The 19,472-nt window shown below is 28.2% G+C and overlaps 2 protein-coding genes across 4 annotated transcripts; one reads left to right on the top strand and one right to left on the bottom strand.

Annotated features, from left to right (window-relative positions):
* Positions 1–1,470: 1,470 nt before the first annotated feature.
* Positions 1,471–4,557, bottom strand: LOC100570371. Its single transcript, XM_003246246.4, has 4 exons — positions 3,520–4,557; positions 2,237–2,367; positions 1,991–2,155; positions 1,471–1,930 (listed from the first exon to the last, which is right to left on the bottom strand). Exons 1-4 carry the CDS (start codon positions 4,220–4,222, stop codon positions 1,826–1,828), a joined length of 1,104 nt encoding a protein of 367 aa, XP_003246294.1. The 5' UTR covers positions 4,223–4,557; the 3' UTR covers positions 1,471–1,825.
* A 6,533-nt stretch (positions 4,558–11,090) lies between these two features.
* On the top strand, positions 11,091–18,570 carry LOC100167187 (histone-arginine methyltransferase CARMER). 3 transcript variants are annotated; one of them, XM_016806575.2, is made up of 13 exons: positions 11,091–11,191; positions 11,255–11,388; positions 11,653–11,936; positions 14,686–14,814; positions 14,901–15,004; positions 15,069–15,284; positions 15,368–15,545; positions 15,668–15,758; positions 16,137–16,532; positions 16,617–16,807; positions 16,873–16,983; positions 17,067–17,203; positions 17,400–18,570. In XM_016806575.2, the coding sequence occupies exons 3-13, from the start codon at positions 11,723–11,725 to the stop codon at positions 17,547–17,549; spliced, it is 1,917 nt and encodes a 638-aa protein (XP_016662064.1). In that variant the 5' UTR covers positions 11,091–11,191; positions 11,255–11,388; positions 11,653–11,722; the 3' UTR covers positions 17,550–18,570. The 3 variants fall into 3 exon arrangements, with proteins under 3 accessions (XP_016662064.1, XP_008185717.1, XP_001945590.2); XM_008187495.3 differs by having other exon boundaries at positions 11,109–11,388; positions 16,617–16,795; XM_001945555.5 differs by having other exon boundaries at positions 11,109–11,388.
* Positions 18,571–19,472: the final 902 nt, after the last annotated feature.

Here is a 19,472-nt window from a genome sequence, read left to right as displayed (position 1 = left end):
ACAAACAATTTTTAGTGAAGACAGTCCACCTTTTTTGTAACCAAACACTTATTTTAATAATATTTAAGTTTTAACAAATGGTTGTACAAGATTCTGAGGCAGGTGCTGATTACTGAATATATTGATTTGAGTATTTTACAATGATATATTTTTGTGTTTGAAAACACTTTCGGTATTCGTTTAGTATGTGACCTAACAAGTGAAAATCGAGTTTATTATGTGACCTACCAAAACAATTATCTATATTAAGTACGGGCAATGTACGGGTACCAATCTATAAACAGGTAAGATACATTTTTTAAATAATAAACAAAACGTGTATTGCTAAAAATATTTTAAAAATTAAATACAATTTTTTTATAATAATATAACTTTACGACATTTTTTGAATAGTTATATTGCTGCTATAGGCTGTTACTGCTGCTAGGTACCTATGGGTATTCATACATTTTTTTAAACTGATATTTTGTTTGACTGATTTTTGAAATGTTTTAAATGTAATCCTGTATTATTTTATATTTTCATTACTAATTTATTAATTAAATAATTATTAACATAGCTTTATGGTTTTTAATTTAAATGCTTTTAAGTTTTAAATGAATTATCGGTCCATAAATCAAATACTAAATGAATACTCAATACAGTAGGTCACGCGGCCTGGTAGGTCACATACTAAATGAATACCACACTTTCTATTAGAATAATGATCAGAGCATTTTTTCATTTAGAAACACAAAAATAGAAAAATCAATACATTTGTCTGAAAATCTAAAACGATAACCATAAAAAATAGTAAAAAATTACATTTTTATTCATATTGTTTTATAATAATTTAATTACATAAAAAAATATTTTTAAAAACATGAACACCGAAATAATGAGTGTTTACCATAAAATATTATATGTATACATCAGTTTATCAGTTTTTTAAATTTTTTTTTTTTAACCTAATGTAAACAAAAATAATAATTTAATGTGTTTCATACAAATGTAAAAGAATAAAAAATAAAAAAATTCACATAGCACTCTTACAGATCTGAAAGCTGTACTTATTTTAATAGCATGTCGTAATTGATTAATTTATATGAGTATAATATATTATACTCAGTGTGCGATCAGTATGTTATTGTAGTTTAATTGTATTATATGTCCTGCGGTTCTGCCAATTTACTGACAAGGCAAACCCAGTTTTATATTTTTATTTTTAAAATACTCAGAGATATTGTAACATATAAACTTTATCCAAAATAAAAAAAAAATATGAAATAAATTCACATACACGAACAAAAAGTAAAATAACATTTAAATTTACACAAGCTTTAAAATAATATTTACAAAATTATCTAAAATTATAATGTAAATGATATGTATGTAATGACATCACATGTAAAAATAATTAAGTATCATTTTATATAGGTTTAAATACCTTAGATTCAAAATACAATTGGTTTTAAGATCAGCTGTTTGTTGAAACAAACATAATTACAAAAAAATAAAAATAGCTACATAATTTCACTAGAATTTACAGACTAGAAGTTAGTTGTATGCTTCCGTTACAAATTACAAATACTTGCCTTAAAAATACAAATTATACCCTGTTTTTTTAAATATTACAATGGTATGGAAAGAAAATAATATAAAGGGTAATTCCATAAAACAGTATTGTGAATCAAATTCTATTTTCAGCAAAATGTTTGATATAAATTGACTGAGAATAGTTATTGGTGAATATTGGATAAGAATAATTTAAATTGAAATTTTTAGTTAACCATACCACTGAAACCACAACCAATGTATCTAAATTAAAATAGTTAGAACTTAACAATTATAATATGATTTGACGTTTCTTAAACCAGTAGTAAAAAAAATCTGTTTGTGACGTATTACTAGGATCGTAATTCAATTCATAAAGTGTTTCCCTCCTCCAAATCTATAATCAACAATAGATAATTAATAAATATAATAACATAGTAATAATAGTTGTACTCACATTTACATCTTCTGGGGAAGGTTCTGCTATAATTCTATTAGCATTAGACATTAGATCTTGTTTGGTTACTAATCTGATTTTGTATAAGACATACTTGTAAAACATTGCATAGTGATTTGAAGATAAGTCTAGTTGAAATGTAATAGCAAATCTACTCATACATTTCTATAAAACATGATATTATTTAAGTATAAAATATTATTTCTATGTAGTAGGTTAAATATATGTTTTGTTTGTCTTACGTACATCAAGTATTTCAGGTCTCAAGCTTTTTACATTAAAACCTTTAAAAAGATTTATTGAATGAAACAAGGTACAACCGTATGAATCCATATTGTTAATTGGTATAACATTATTCAGTTTTCTTAAATAATAATCTATTGAAAGCAAATAAAATGTTTGTACTGATCTTCAATTTCATTCAAGGCTAGGCATATGAATACATTCAGTAGTTTTAACTTTTTTATTGTTATTAATTGGTGATGCTGAGTCCTGCACAAGGTTCATAGAAAATATAATGTAAAATAAAATTTATTTTACTTGAATTATTTAATTAATTTTATTCAGATTTAACTTCACTAAAATAAAACTAATGACCAATTTGGCCCAGCCTTGAATTTGCATTTATATAGTGCCAGATTTAGGGACGCTTATCTTATACTTGCATAGAAAAATATATAACACATTTAAAATATTAAATCCTGATGGTATCTTCTAATATCTAATTGACAATTAAACTGTACAGTAGGTACAGTAGGTTACAAGTGGGTCACTGTATAATGAATTGTATTAAATTTGAATTCAATGATATGATATCATTGTATACGAAAAACGATTATGAGCGGAGACAGTTTGTCAGTCTAGATATTTTATATTGTTATTATATTTTATTATAGCCTGTATGTTGAATTAATATTATAAATTACAACAAAATAACTAAAATCTTATTTTCATTTTTATTATTATTTATTTCTATGGTGATAAACAAAGCGTTAGAAATTAAAATCCTATTTTTAGCAGTTTTTTGCAATTTGTTGGTGGTTTTTCCTGGGGCATTCAATAAATATTGAGAAAATCGAAAAATTACCTCTTTAAAGTACCATCTTGATCCAATTTTTTAAGAGATAAGATACTATATGTTGAAATCAAAGCACTCCTTCTGGTAGAAATTTTGTATACAGGATAAAAAAAAAATAATAAACACCATTGTAAAACCACTAGATCTCTCGCTCCGCTCAGAATCTAAAATTAATTTTTAAAAAAAGTAACAAGTTAATTAACATAATTTTAACTTTTAACTTGTTAATACCCAACCTTGAATTGTATGGTGACATTATAATAGTACCTTATTATTTTGTTATAGGTGTCTTACAATATTAATCATACAAGACTTATTATTTAATTAGACAATGGAATCAGATCAAAGGTTGGTTATGTCAATGTTTACCTAATTACTCAGAGTCCTACTTTCCTAAATCCGGCACTAAATTAAACTTTACAAAAAAATACAAATTATTTGTAATACTCACCTAACATTTGACTTTCACTGATAGATACTTCCGAGTTACAACCATCCATATTACTGATTAAATGCACTAAAGCTGTTAATGTATTTGTATTAAACAGTACACCAGCGTTGATATTTAATGTACCATTGATGTATTGCCCAGCATAATAATTATGTTTGTGTTTATTGACATTCAATAATGATATTAAATGTATTAAGTTTTCATAAATTAACCAAACATTATCCTTGGCCAAAAATATCCAATCATATTTAATGTTCTGATAATTATATTTGTAATGTAAGAACATTAAAGTCTGGCAGTAATACTTCCATGGTTGTGAAGAATAAGTATCAGTTACAACATGACCAATATATTTATGCTCTTGCTTACTCACATAAATTTTGTTGTTGCCACATTTATCAAGCCAAACATTGTGTTGCATAAGTAATGAGTCTATATCATTAATAAATATAAGACACAATAGTGATATATTATGATTTATGGTTGGTTTTGTTAGATCCACTAGATGATAATGGCGATGATTCAACTTTATTTGACTGTTAAAATGTGTAGCTGGAACTGGAGTTAACTTTGTGTTGTTTTCATAATTCATAACCAAATAATAAGTATAAACTGACATAATACCAATAAAAAAGCCCATTAATAGAGGCATTGGCAATGCACATATTTTGGACCTATTTCCAGTTATGCTTCTATACACCATTGCTGCAGTTGAGATTTATGAATGTTTTATAATATTCATTAATTTTGACATCTTTGAAATTTGTTTAGAACGTTGTTTTATACATTCTCGGTAAATTACAATTTATTACATCCACTACGAATTACTAAATAGCAATTTTTCTACATACCTGCTTTGTAATTATCATTTTTACTAGCAGACAGTAACTTAAGTTGTATAACTACAACTAAAACCTGAGTAGTAGCAAATACCATAGATCTTATCTATAGTATTTGGTAGTAGTATAGTGAGTATAAACTACAAGAACAAGACAGACAGCTCAGACAGATTGCTCACGTACATTTGCCTACTTATCACTTCTGAGTTGTGATAAGGCAGGCGACCGAAAGACTGCATACTCTATTGCCTATGCATATCTTAAAGGGGGTATAACTTATTATAAAATATGTATAATCATTAATATTATATTAATATTAATAGATTAAAGAAGATAATAATATCTTAAAAATAATATAACATAATGAAAACCATATTAATATATTATTAAGACATTTTACAAATCTAAAATCTGAGCAAACCATTTAGTAGAAAATAAAAACTATCGATATCATTTCATAAAAAAATTATTAAAAAAATAGAATATTTACCTACGCTCATAAGCCCAAATGGCGTTTGGAATTTGGGGGGAGGGGGAGGCAAAGTCTTAACCCCTAAAGCCCCCCTCCCTATTTGCGCCTATGCCTACGCTATATCCATTATTTTCCAAATTTCCAATTTTATTAATTTATTAAAATATTAAATAGGTTGTAGGCAGTGCCGCAATAACCGGGTGTGTCAAACACACGGGCTTAGGGCCCCAACCCATATAATGGGGGGGGGGGGCCAATGATAAAAATTTAAAAATATATAGAAAGAAAAAAATAAAACCATTTTGTTATAATAATAATTATTAATAAAGATTGAACAAGATTGAACAATAGATCGGTTTTATTTTGTACACAACACTATCATACATCAGTGTTTCTTTTGCGACCTGTATAACTGAAATTAAAAAATAGTTTGGCTGCAATTGATTAAAGTGCGACATGCGAAGGATCGCGCATTTTGACCGGTTTAGTGTAGTGTGATTGTGTTTACTCGTTTCAATTATTGGTGTCTATTTTTGTTATGCGGGAAAAACGAGATCGGGCTCGATTTTATATTGTACGTTCAAAAGGTGGGATCTTTTACGGTCGGTGTTATGTACTCGGTCAATAAACTATTCATTTTGATAACGCATGTGAAAACTTAGTTGCGATATTTATTTAAATAATTAAATTTATAAAATAGTAAATAAATGATTGCTTACATAGTTAACTTTTTTAATCTAATGCCCTGACGTTTGATACCCTCTACAATAAATTATGGCACCGAAAGCTCTAAGTGGAGCAGCAAAAAAAAAAAAACATCAACAACAGTGTAATATTTAAAAAACAAAAGGTAAATTTCACAGTAGTTTAGTTTTCAAAAGCGACGTGAGAAACAAGAGAAAAATTAAGGAAAAACGGGAATTTTTACGCAAAATCTGTTTTTGAGAAAATCGATTTTGGTTTTTGGTTATTTTGTTTTTGGTAATTTTGACTTAATGTTTTTATTAGCATTTTCTATAATATACACCATAACATTTTACAAATATTATGACTTATTTTGAGTTGTTTACGGACATTTTTAGTTTCATTTTTTTTTAGTTTTTTTTTCTATAAATATAAATAACATTTTATGTTTTATTTTGTTGGTTAATAAAATTAAAAATCCATAGTCACGATTTTTTTTTATAAGCATCTAAAGTTCAAATATTGACAAAATACGTAAAAATGACGAAAATTTGCAAATTATTTTGAGTTAAGAATTCGTAAAAATTTTTCTTTTTAAATCTAAGATTTGAAAATGTAATACAAGATTCCTCATAATATTAACTACCTTTATCAACAAAAAAAATGTCTGCAAGAAGTCAAATTAAATTTATATGAGCGTTTGAATTTTATATTTTACAACATTCGATATTCACTCGATTTCTCATGTCACGATTTTCTTATTTTATTGTAATTAAAAAACGAATGATTGTAGATACTTGAAATTTCTCTGAATTTTTATATTAGCATTTTCTATACACGATAAAATTTTATTAATAATTCGACATTTATTGAGCTGAATACGGACATTGTCAATTTTCAATTTTTTTAGTTTTTTTCTCTATAAATATCAATAAAATTTTATTTGTTTGGTAAAAAAGCATGAAAGTTTAATGCAAGGCTCCTGATATATTGTTACAATAGCAGTTGAAAAATATTAAAAATACATTGGCACAATTCTTTTTTTATACCTAAGCATTTAAAGTTCGAATTTTGAAAAAATGTATCATATTTAAAATGTAATAATTATTTTGTAGTTAAAAATGTATAAAATGTTCAACTTTTATAGGTAAGGATTGAAAATTTAAAACAAGGTTCCACGTAAATAGGTAAATATATAAATTACTTTAGTCACCTTAATATCATCATAGTAGGTTGACTGACCATTTTCGCTCAGAATCGTTTTTCTTATACAATGACATAAGACATTATATCTTTGAATTCAAATTTAACACCATCCATTACAGTGACCTCCTTGTAACCTACTGTACATATAAATACATAGGTGCCTACGTGTTTTAATTATGTTAACCTTATTTTGTATGGGTAAAATCTCAAAATTTCAAATTTTGAAAAATTAATTTTTCAATTTCTAAGAGTGAGGGGTCCAAATAATTGGTGTAATTGCGGCACTGGTTATAGGTACCTACAATCATGTATACAATCTAAATACCTATATATATATGCCTTCAACCCTAACTGTGACGTATCAATGAATTTTATGTATCGGCAGTAAAGTATTCGAATACAAGTATTTGAATACTTGTATTTAAATACGTTTTGAAGTATTTATATGGTATTCTAAATACAATTTTTTTAATGTATTTTTTAAGTATTTTGAATACTTTTTAAAAGTATTTTTAACAAAATTTAAATACTTGTATTAAAATACCATAAAGTCCATTTTATTTATTTTAATTTATAGTTTTTCACAAAAAATTGACATCAATAAAGATAATATTGTTTTCGTTGAAAACTAATATTATGTTTTTGTAGGTATAGTAAAAGTAGGTAATAACAATGTTTAAAATTAAAAAAATATAAAATATATTTAAATGCAGAATGAAATATGTGAACATGTATTTATCTCTAAATAGTCAGACGACAGATATTGAGATATGTTAATAGTAATTGTTAAAATCTATGGTAAGTAGTAAGTTACTACTACTAGTAACATAATAGCCAATAGGTACATATACTGATGTACAATATAATATATATATTATATTGCATAAAATTTAAAAAAAAATACTTGTATTTGTGTTCAAATACTTTGTGAGTACCTATTCGGAAAATACATTTTTATAATAGTATTTTAAAAGTCTTTTAAATATTTTTTTATTCGAATACTAGTATTATTATCTTAATACTTTTTCGAAAGTATTTTTTTCAAGACTTCATATCGGATACCTAGGTGTAGGTAATATCACAGCAATAAAAAACCAAATATTATAGTCAGTAGCCGTTTGAAAGTTAAAATACCTATATAAATATAATACTAAAATAAATTATATTCTAAGTTTATTCTCAAAATCTCAATTTTAGTCATTAATTAACTACCTGGGTAAAACTTGGTTTTTAATTTTAAATGTATACTTTAGCTTATTGATTTTAATTTTTAATAATACATTGTTGAACCTATACAATTGAATACAAAATAAATCATCACTAAATATGGGAGATATTTTGCCGGACCCTGTGTGGCTGTGATTTTTCGATATTTTCATTTTCGAGAAAAATAAGGGTATGTGAAACATCAAAAATTAAAAATGCTCATATCTCGCTTGAAAATTAAAATATTAAAAAATCGCCCACGCTAAGACCCAGATAATGTTCTTAACTAAAAGTTTGATAATAGGTCATTTCACCCTATCGTCATCAAAACCAACAGCACACTATTGAGAATAGTGAACGACAATTTGCCATGTCGTGCTTGTGTAAGACGGAGACAACACATACGGGTGTAGCGTCCTCTTAATGTGTTGGCTTTATTTGCATGTCACCGGTCAATACAATAATCAGCCAGATAAGCTTATCGATGAACTGTGCATCCAAAAAAATAGAAAACAGGATTTTGTATTATAACTTTTTTTGTTTTTCGTATTAAACACGAGATTTTCGTTAGTATGAATTTATAATAAATGCTATTAGGTACTATACAATTTGTGTTAATTCTTATTTCACCTTGATCCACACTAAACTCAACAAGTTAGAGGATTTTAAAAATGTATATTATATTCGTATTTATTGAGTGTACCTATTATTATATATTTCATCCCCCCCCCCTATCAAAATTCCTAAATACGCCACTGGTGTCCCTGTATATAATAGGTGTACCTATGAGTATAACACTTATATATTTGGTGTATTAATGAGTTATTTACTTATATGTATATATTTGGTAATTGTTGTATAATCCGAGTTTAAGTACTAAAGTACAGTTGTGTTCAATTTATTTTACGTTCATGTTTCGTGTACTTACCAGTAATCTAAAACCGGTGTAGTAGGTATCTCACATATTTTTTTTTACTCATAAAAATAGCATTCAGTGTACATATTAATTAGTACTTCTGAATTGTTTAATATATATCTGAGTACACTCCAAACCAACCTATAGTTGTAAGGTTATAATCAACAAAATATCTTATTTAAATAAAATCAATACTCTACTTAAATTATTTTATATACTTGAATAATTAATAAAAATTAAAATAAATAAGGTATGTAATTAATAATAAAATAAAAGCGGCTGAGTGGGTGTCGCTTTACTGTAGAGTAGATTACAAGTAGGTCACGCTGTAATAAATGGTGTTAAATTTGAATTCAATGATATAAAATCATTCTATGCAAAAAACGATTCTATAGGTTAAAGCGTTCTGTCCGCATATGCAATTACTAAGTATATTTGATAATATAATTGTGATTAAGGTAATTCATTTTACTAGTTTTGGTAGTGTGCTGTTGCCTGTTAGTTTTGGTATCAGAGTGATTTGACCTATTACCAATGTTTTAGAATCTAAAATTTAGATAATAACATTATTTGTGTTTAAGCGTTGGCTTTTATACGATATTTTCAAATGAGATATGAGCATTTTTAATTTTTGATACTTTCCATACCCATATCTTGCTTGAAAATGAAAATTTCGAAAAATCGGCAACGCTTAAGCACAGATAATTTTCTTAGCTAAAAGTTTTATAATAGGTAAATTCACTTTAGTATCAAAACTAACAGCACACTAGTCACTAATACAGTAATAGAGTAATACACTATTGAAACTAGTGAACGACAATTCGCTATGTCATGCGTGTGTGACGGAGACAACAAATGTATGGATAGCGTCCTCTTAAACGTCAGCAATTTTCCAATAGCAATTTTTTCAGCAAGATATTGGTAAGCAATAAGTTGGCATGTGAAATATTACAAATGAAAAATGCTCATATCTTGCTTGAAAATTAAAATTATTGAAAAATCGCCGACGTTCAACTATAACTATTTCACTAACATTTAATTTTTAAAACATTATGTATTCCCAATTAAGTTAGTTAATCCCCAGTATAAATACTACTGAGGATTTTTTTTGGGTAGTGAGCGGATTTTTTTTCGCAATTCTACCTATAATAGGCACTGCACACTATATATAAGGCGTAACAATAATAACACGTGTTTAACTAATAGGTTTTCCTGTCTAGTATTGTGAGAAAAAAAATATTAAATTATGAGTAAGATACGAAATATTATGTACAATACTATTTACTCGTTTAATGTCTAAATTACCTTTATCATAATTTAGATATTAAATATCAATGAACAAAAAAAAAAAAAACAGAAGAGCTATTCGAACAAAATTAACGTCAATAAAGGCTCTGTGTATAGTACCTATATTAGTATGGTCTATACTACCTATAAATGTGTAAGACACCTGACAAAGAAATATAAACATTCACAATATTACGTGTACAACCACCGTCGTTGTTGTGATCACACCCCCGATCACCCATTCCCCAGACACATTACATTGGAGGGAGGAACAACACGCGTCCTTTGTGATACGTCCATGGTCCATCCATACCAATACATATTATACACGAGTATCACACAACCTGGACGAGACATTCTGTAGAGTCATCTTTTGTTCACACAGGGTAGGTAGTCCTAGGACTTCGTCGTTTTTGATTTTTTTCCAGCTGTACCTACCTACCGCGGCTGCCCCGGCAGTTTTCTACCTCCATGAGAACCGCGGCGCACGGTTCGGCGGCGGGTGTGTTTGAATATTATTCATCAAATGCCGTCTACATTTATCTTACCTTTTCTTTGGTCGCGTCAACCGCGATTATTCGCCACGATAGTCGATAGACGACGATCATAATAAATAATATTAATTAACATGGCCATTTATCAAAACGGAATCACGTGCCTATAATTTATACTGTATATAATATAATATAGTGTCTAGTATAATAATAGTCAGTAACTCCTGCTAGGTACTACCTCGCACACTTGTATCTATATACAATTCGTGATCCCTCCGTCTATTTAATTTACAGCATTCAGTTTTATTATTATTTCTATTTTTTAATTTTTTATCACTACGAACAATACGAACGCCATAACAAATTCGCGCGCACACGCACACGCACTCGCATCAGACCCAAACACAAACCCAAACTGCTACACACAGACTCACACACAAAACACACACACTGCGCGTGCACACTGTACGCAAACACACGCACGCACACACACACACACACTAGTGCATACACTCACACAAATTACAAACACTCACGCGAGTCCAAACACTCCGAGCACAATACCGCAGTAATAATAATATTATTATTTAATATTTATTATTATTAACGCCGTTTTGGATTTTTCGCGCAGATCACCGACCCTGACGAGGTCGGACAGCAGACACCACGTAAAATACGAACGGCAACTGTGTTTTCGTCTGACGAGGTCCGCCGTGTCCGTTACCGCTTTGCCGCCCGGCGTACCGCTTAATATCAACCAACCAAGTAAGTATTATTTTCTTATTACGCGTTTGTCGTTCATCTCCTGGCGGCCTTCTATAGCGGTCGCGGTATCTACCTAAACCGTAGTACCGTTTTGAGTCGGTGTCGAGATTTTAAAATGTAGCTAAGTACCAAATCGTCCTCGGCCGCCGTCAGCGTTTGTTTTAACAACTCATATTTTTCTACCCTTAATTTTCACCAAAAAACTACAACATTTGTTCACATTTATTAATAATCTGTCCACCTTTTGATTTTGTTCTAACGCAGGGAGCATTCCTTCGGCTGTTTGTCGCTCGTTTTTGATCTTCGTTCATCTAGCATCACCTGAGTTTGAAAAATGGCCGTCAATTTACTGCAGACCAACAACACTGGCAAAATAAATAACAAACGCCTGGCATTGATACAAATTGTGAAAATCGATCTGAATGCCGGAATCAACACTGAAACACCTGATGATGGTGTCGTATACTCTCCCGCTTACATTTCCACTACCAACACCTGTGTCGTGAATAGTGGAACAGCATCACAGGGGATACAATTTCAGTTGTTGGGTAAATATTAATAATTTGTTAAGTTGTAGGCGGTAATGAAAATATTTTATTTTACTTTATTTTACCTATTTAATAGGCTAAAATCTTCATAAGTAAATACATTTTTTCTTAATATTAGGTAGGTACTTACATTGTATTCATATTTATACATATATTATACAGATATACTTATTAAAATATTTTTAAACTTTTACTCACTTTGTAACTGAAATGTCATATTTTAACAACCAGACTGGACAATGTTTACCTAAGTCAATAATTAATAACTTTCGCGATTTCAAATTTTATAGGCTGCGTAGCAACTAGGTTTAAATACTTGTATATGGGGTGAAAGTGAGAGAAAATGGTGTTCTGATATAGCGTGAACGTGCTAGTTTGGAATGAATTAACCGAAGCAGATTAAAAGAAAAATAAAGATACAAATATAGATCCGTATCCTTTGGTCACCATCAATTGTAAAATATAAAATCTAACTATTTAACTTAAACACAAATTGTTTAACTATTAATATATAATATAATGCCTTCCTAATTTACTCATTAGTTATTAAAAGTTTATTCATTTTTAGATTAGATTTAGATTGTTTTTTATAAAATAATCTACTTATTTTACAATAATGAAAAATTGTAGCAAACAGCATTTAGTAAAAAATCCACTAATAGTTAACACTATTTATTTATGTAGTTCATTACTATTATAGTAAGCTATATTATAAATAAAGCGTGGATATTATATTATTTACGCATGTACTAAAAATTTTTTTGAAGATTTTTAAATAAACACCTAAATTTGCAGTCAAAGATAAAATATGCAGTTAAAATCATGAATATAAGCAAATCTTACACATTTGTTCTCTAGCTATAGCATATAGGCATTAATGACAATATTGGCATTTGGCACAACCAAGATTTTTAAAGGGTGGGGGACGTCAAAAACTACAAATATATTATTATACTAGCTGAACCTGTGCACTTCGTTGCCCGTTAAATGTACCAACTCTATATGACTAATATAGTTTGCTATATTCAATTCGTTATTTAATATTCGGTGTATGGTGCTTAAAATTTATCTTAACTTTTCTGTTGCCTGGAATAAAAATTCTGATTCGCAGCAGTTTATTATCAGGTAGGCCTGCAGTAGATTGTGGAACCACTGCTGTTTGTACATGAGTATATGATTTAACTCAAAGTTATACCAAGTTTATTTTGATATAATACGGTGGATTAATATAATCAATAAATATATAATCCTAACTTAATCTATCCATACTAAAATCCGATGAATAAAAAAAACCAAATTTAACCCTTTTTAAATTAGCCTATCTTCTTCCCAGAGATCTGAACACAAACATTAATTTATACATAATATAGCTGATCCTGCTCACTTCGTGGTCCGTAAAACATGACAACTCTTAAAAAAATTGTGATTGTTCAACTCCTCTTTGTTGTAACTCACTGCAGTAAGAGCAACTCAGCCACCCTTTTAGGCAATGTGCAAAAATTCGATTTGATACATGCTTGTACCTGATTTGCCCGATTAATAATAGCAACCAATAATAAATAAATACTATTTCTATTAATTATTTCTCCTATAACCAATAGCAACCATTTGTAAACAATTATTTTCATCGTACATCTCAAAATCCCTGTTTGAGCACTTTTATTAAATGATCGTAGCGTGATGTTATATAGGCTAACCTTCCTCGATAAATGGACTATCCAACTATCCAAAAAAAAAAATAATTTTTCAATTTGAACCAGTAGTTCCTGAGATTAGCGCGTTCAAACAAACAAACTCTACAGCTTTATATATTATATATATTATCATAATATTAAAAACAAATTATTATATAATATTACGACAGTGAAAACCCAAATTTTGGATAGGATCCTAAATTAAAAAAATGCTACCTACTATTGTTAATTATTATAGAAATTAACAAATTCAATTTACAATAAATTAACCTATCACTAAGTCTACCTCTTTAATGTATCATTATTTAATGATAAAGTAACTACTAAAATACCATACCATATTAATACAGGTATGCAAATACATTGGATAATAGTGAATTAGTTAATTTTATAGAAATGATTCTGATATTATAGTTTTTGTTTTAACTATTCTTAGAAAGTAATAACATTTATTGCAAACTTATTAATTTTTACACTTAGTTATTTTGTACCTAATCAATTTTATTAAATATGACTTAATATAATTCAATAATTATGTTCAACTGAATGTAAAATCATATTATCATAAATTTATAGTTGGATCTTATTGAAAGTATTAAATATATGGAACTTTTTATTAGCCACGCCAAAATATAGTGGCAATAATGTTGTAGTAAAATTATTGCATCAAAAACATTGCGGCAACTATTGAACGCTATTATAAAAGTGTATAATTATTATTACTACATTACACATTAGTTGGCTGCTCGCTGCCGCTCAGCTTTTCAATGTATTATAAAACCATATTGTTTTTTTTGTTAGTCAAATCTTATATTAAATTAATAAATTAAATTATTATAAATATTTATATCTCACATCTTCCATTCTACACCATACAATTATAAAAATAAATAAATATTGACCCTTTTTTAAATTATTAATAACACTTTCACAGGGCCAAAAAATAGTTATTAAGCTCCAAAAATTATATGAAACTGGTTTTGATGATATTTCAACATCCCCGTTATGATTTTATATTTTGAAAATTGCATCTAATAATTATAAATTTTTTCTAGGTGGTAACAATGAGAATATTGTAGAATTTACCCCCAGTTCTTCAGTAGACTATTGTAAAGTTGCCAAAGATACATATGCCATACAGTTGAATAATCATTCATATATGTTAAAATTTAAAACACATATAGGTAAAGTATTTTGAAATTGTTTATATTAGCCTAAAAAGCAATTTTATGAAGTTAAATAATTACATATCTAAATATTTTTAAATCAGATTTATATGAATTCACTGTATTGCTGGATCGTGCTAAAAAAGGGAATGATCTCTCAGTTTTTTCTAATCGAACTGATGAAGCATCTGCTGCACAATATTTCCAGGTAATAAATATTAAATAGCCCAATATTATTAATTTTTATGTTAAATATATTAATTTTTGATCAGTTTTATGGATATCTTTCTCAACAACAAAACATGTTACAAGACTATATACGTACAAGTACCTATCAAAAAGCAGTGCTTATTAATACCATAGATTTTCAAGACAAAGTAGTACTAGATGTGGGCGCTGGATCAGGGATATTATCATTTTTTTCTGTCCAAGCTGGTGCTAAAAAAGTTTATGCTGTGGAAGCAAGTTCAATGGCTCAACATGCTCAGGTATAAAATATCTAAGTTAAAATAATAATTATTCTTCAATTATTTATTTATTCATTCAATTTTTTTTTTTTATATATTTGAAGACATTGGTGGATTCTAATAATTTAGGAGACAAAGTTTTTATTGTTGCTGGTAAAATTGAAGAAATTGATTTACCTGAAAAAGTCGATGTTATTATATCAGAACCAATGGGATATATGCTCTACAATGAACGTATGCTTGAAACCTATTTACATGCTAAAAAGTGGTTAAAACCCGGAGGTAATTTATATTTTGTAACATTTCATGTTATTTATACTACAGATTATTTTAACCAAATATTAAATACAGTTGATAATATATTAATTGTATTATTTTTGATATTAATTATTTATAATTTATAGGAAAAATGTATCCTAGTAAAGGGGATTTGCACATAGCTCCATTCACTGATGATGCATTATTTATGGAACAAACAAATAAAGCCAGCTTTTGGTATGTAAAATTTATGTATATAATATATCTATATTCTATTCCAAATAAAATTACACCACCTTGGCGCATACAGATGTGCTGCGAAACAACATTTGAACCCCCTAGCAATGTCTAATAGTTTTGTGGTCGGTGGATTGATCGCCATTGGTTGAATACCATCAACACTGTTGTGCATATAGTAGCAGAACCCACCTAAAGCGGTGTATGCATTCACAAGCCGTTTCATAACCGGTTTTCATTCACCGCTCAGTGCACTCTTATTTGGAATAGAGTATAGCTAGTATTGCTTAAAATGGATTAGATACGCAAATAATTTGAATATATTTTGCTAAAGGTTGGTGTTTTTATAATAATCTCATTTGTAATTTTTATTTTAAGGGTTCAGTCGTGTTTTCATGGAGTTGACTTAAGTTCATTACGAGATATGGCTATGAGAGAATATTTTCGACAGCCAATAGTTGATACATTTGATATTCGTATATGCCTTGCAAAGTCTGTCAAACATAGCTTAGATTTTCTTACAGCTACTGAACAACAATTACACAAAATTGACATTCCTCTTGAGTATTATATACTTGAATCCGGAACGATTCATGGATTAGCTTTTTGGTTTGATGTTGCATTTCAAGGCAGCAACCAAACTCTGTGGCTATCTACTTCGCCTACTGAATCTTTAACTCATTGGTATCAAGTCAGGTGCCTTCTAGAAAAACCTATTCTTGTTAAAGTTGGTCAAATCTTAACTGGTAGTGTATCACTTCAAGCCAATGTAAGGTTAGTATATTAAAGTCTTATATCATTCAGTAATTCAATTTTTATTACTATACCACATTATAAAAATAATTAATATATTTTTAGACAAAGTTATGATGTTTTCATAAATTTGATGATTGACGGGCTTCCACATACATGTTCTTCCAACAATTTAGATCTTAAAAACCCATACTTTCGGTATACAGGTCAACCGCCTCAACCTCCTCCTGGTGTCAATACTATATCACCCAGTGAAAGTTATTGGGCCAACTTGGATCTCCAAAGTACTACATCTGGTATTTTTTATAATAGTATTGAGTATCATAATCTTACTAACAGCGATGAAACTTAATTTAAATAGCTTTAAACATGGTTAATGGCATTCCATTGAATGGTTATGCTACAGACATTTCCATGGATATGCAAACATCTCCAACTGCTGTTGCCAACAATACAAATCTTATAAATTTAGGTAATTGAGTAAACACACTTATGTTATATAAAATAATAACTTTTATAACAGAAACAAATAAATGTATTTGTTTTATAAAATAGTTACTGTACCTCAACCAAATATTCATCCAGGATCTATAAGTAGTACTGGAAGACAACGTGTTAGCACAGCTACTTCTACAGCAGGAGCACAACTTATTGGCGGTGGTATATCCCCAACCTTATTTACTTCCAACCAGGTAGATATTAAGTAGATTTATTGTTGTAAAGCAAATGTTCCAAATGTAATACTAAATAGTAATTGCCCGTTAGTTTTAAAATATGAACGTAGAATTATTGAATGCAATGCCTCCCAATTAAAAAAATATTTTTCAAAATTTTTTAGTAATTTCGTTTTTTATTATTTATTTTTTTAATTGACCATAACTTTTTTAGAACCAAAATCAACAACTTTTGTTAGGGGCAGCAACAGCTGCTGCAGGAGGTTCAACCACTGCTATTGGAAACTATCCAGTTAACAACAGTTTAATGATTGGAGACTATGTTGCGCCCAGCACTGGTGTTTTAAATATTTCATATCGTTAATTTATTACATTATGGTTTATTTGTATTTACAAAATGAATCTTAAACCGCGACAATTACAAAATTACTTTTTAGGAGATTTATTGCTCCTTCCATAAATTTACCATCCACTCAAATAATTATATACATTCAATTTATGTATAGTTAATGTTATAATATAAACTATTTTTATTTATAATTTTAAACTCAAGTAGGATTATTAATAATTTTAAAAAAGGAAATTTTTTCCTGTTACTCATTTTTTCATAAGAAAAATTATATTTATAGACTATCAATATGATAAACACCCGTTATTTTTTACATTTTGATAAAAAATATATAAACCCGTTTTAGACACTTGACAACTCTTAGCAACAAATTGTCTTTATTTCCAAATTATATTACATAAGTAACATACTCACTTATATAATTTAATGTATAGATTTGCTTCAAAATTGTTATATTAGTTTATGGGTGAATGATAAACATTAAAAAAAAAAATAGTTTTACGATACCTAATATATATGCAAAACAATTATAAGTATTAATTATTTTATAAATAAAAAATAATATGATTAAAATATTGAAAATCATTATACTAGAATATATTACTTTTTGAGGAACATATATTACATATTGTTATTTAATAGTGTATAATAATTTTTAGTTAAACCTTTGTTGCTGATGTATTGTTAAGGTTAATTATATGAATCAATAATGATTTGGCAATAACTTTATGTATACTTTTTTATAACTATTTTCTTTGTAATGTTATTTTTAATTTGGTAAATATTAATATCTAAGGTGTGCATTATTCTACCTTTTTCAATGATTATTTACATGTGTTCTTCAGTCTCTAATGTTATTTGAATATAAAATATCATAGCTTTTTTACAATATACTTAAATATTAATTGATTATTGTGATTCCTATGTATACATAATATATAAATATAATATATAGTAATATTTTAATTAAGATAGTGCCGTTTGTAAAGCTTAATAATAATAAATGTTCAAATAAATTTATCACCACTACCAATCATTTTGTTTGATAAAAACAATTATATTTTTATATCCTATTTGGTGGGTATGTGTAACCATTACATCTATACATATATTTAAAAATAATTGTCAATTTATTATAAGATGGTGTGATAGTTGATTCTTTAATTATATGATAATAGATAAGGTTAAATAACTTGACAAATTTGAAATTATGAATACTTTTATAGTGTTATGAATAAATTATTATCACTATAAACATGGTTTTAGAAAGTTTTAATGAAATTAATATGTTAAAAAGTTAAATTCATGTCACCTATTACCAGTTTTGCTTGCAGCACGACAAATTAAATATGTATGTCAGCCACTCTTGACCACGCATGTCTGTGATGTAAGCATTTCTCCAACTGGTGGAGTAGTGGTGTAGTCTTTGGCGACAGCAGTGACGGCGGTGGACCAATGAGAAACAAAGAAATGTTTATATCACAGAATAATGCTGGGTAGAGGGTAAATGCTCAATTTATTTCAAAACTAGTATATTGCTGACATACCTATTTAATTTGTGATGGATTGAAGTTTATTAACCTTCTAGCGTGGGTAAGCATATTCTAAAAAATTTATTTTTTTTGTACAAATTATTTATTTCAGGCATGTACCTAGGAACTAGCATTATACAATTAGGGTGGCTGAATTATCACCAACATTTTTCTTGAGTGGCTAACATTTACTCACCCTCCTCCCCCCCCCTTCACACGCAGCTAGACCCAACACTTAATATTACACTAAGCACGGATCATGATTCGCTATAACCACAGGTCCACAAACGTTGAGTCTGTATAGTCGTATGGGTAAAGAAGAAAATAATACAGAAACAGACACAATGTCATTTTTTAATATTACATGTTAGGTTAAAAGTAAACAATTAAGAGGACGTCACACCCG

This window comes from Acyrthosiphon pisum, chromosome X, assembly GCF_005508785.2.
Source record: "Acyrthosiphon pisum isolate AL4f chromosome X, pea_aphid_22Mar2018_4r6ur, whole genome shotgun sequence".
In the NCBI taxonomy this organism is placed as follows: domain Eukaryota; kingdom Metazoa; phylum Arthropoda; class Insecta; order Hemiptera; family Aphididae; genus Acyrthosiphon; species Acyrthosiphon pisum.
Note: the sequence above shows the minus strand (reverse complement) of the source record. Positions and strands in the feature narration are given on the sequence as shown.

Coding starts and splice junctions, on each gene's coding strand:
- LOC100167187 (XM_016806575.2), top strand. CDS start 11,723: ATGGCCGTCAATTTACTGCAGACCAACAACACTGGCAAAATAAATAAC. Junction 11,937..14,685: donor GATACAATTTCAGTTGTTGG/GTAAATATTAAT, acceptor AATTTTTTCTAG/GTGGTAACAATGAGAATATT. Junction 17,204..17,399: donor CCTTATTTACTTCCAACCAG/GTAGATATTAAG, acceptor TAACTTTTTTAG/AACCAAAATCAACAACTTTT.
- LOC100570371 (XM_003246246.4), bottom strand. CDS start 4,222: ATGGTGTATAGAAGCATAACTGGAAATAGGTCCAAAATATGTGCATTG. Junction 2,368..3,519: donor CAGTGAAAGTCAAATGTTAG/GTGAGTATTACA, acceptor TGCTTTCAATAG/ATTATTATTTAAGAAAACTG. Junction 2,156..2,236: donor TGAGACCTGAAATACTTGAT/GTACGTAAGACA, acceptor CATGTTTTATAG/AAATGTATGAGTAGATTTGC.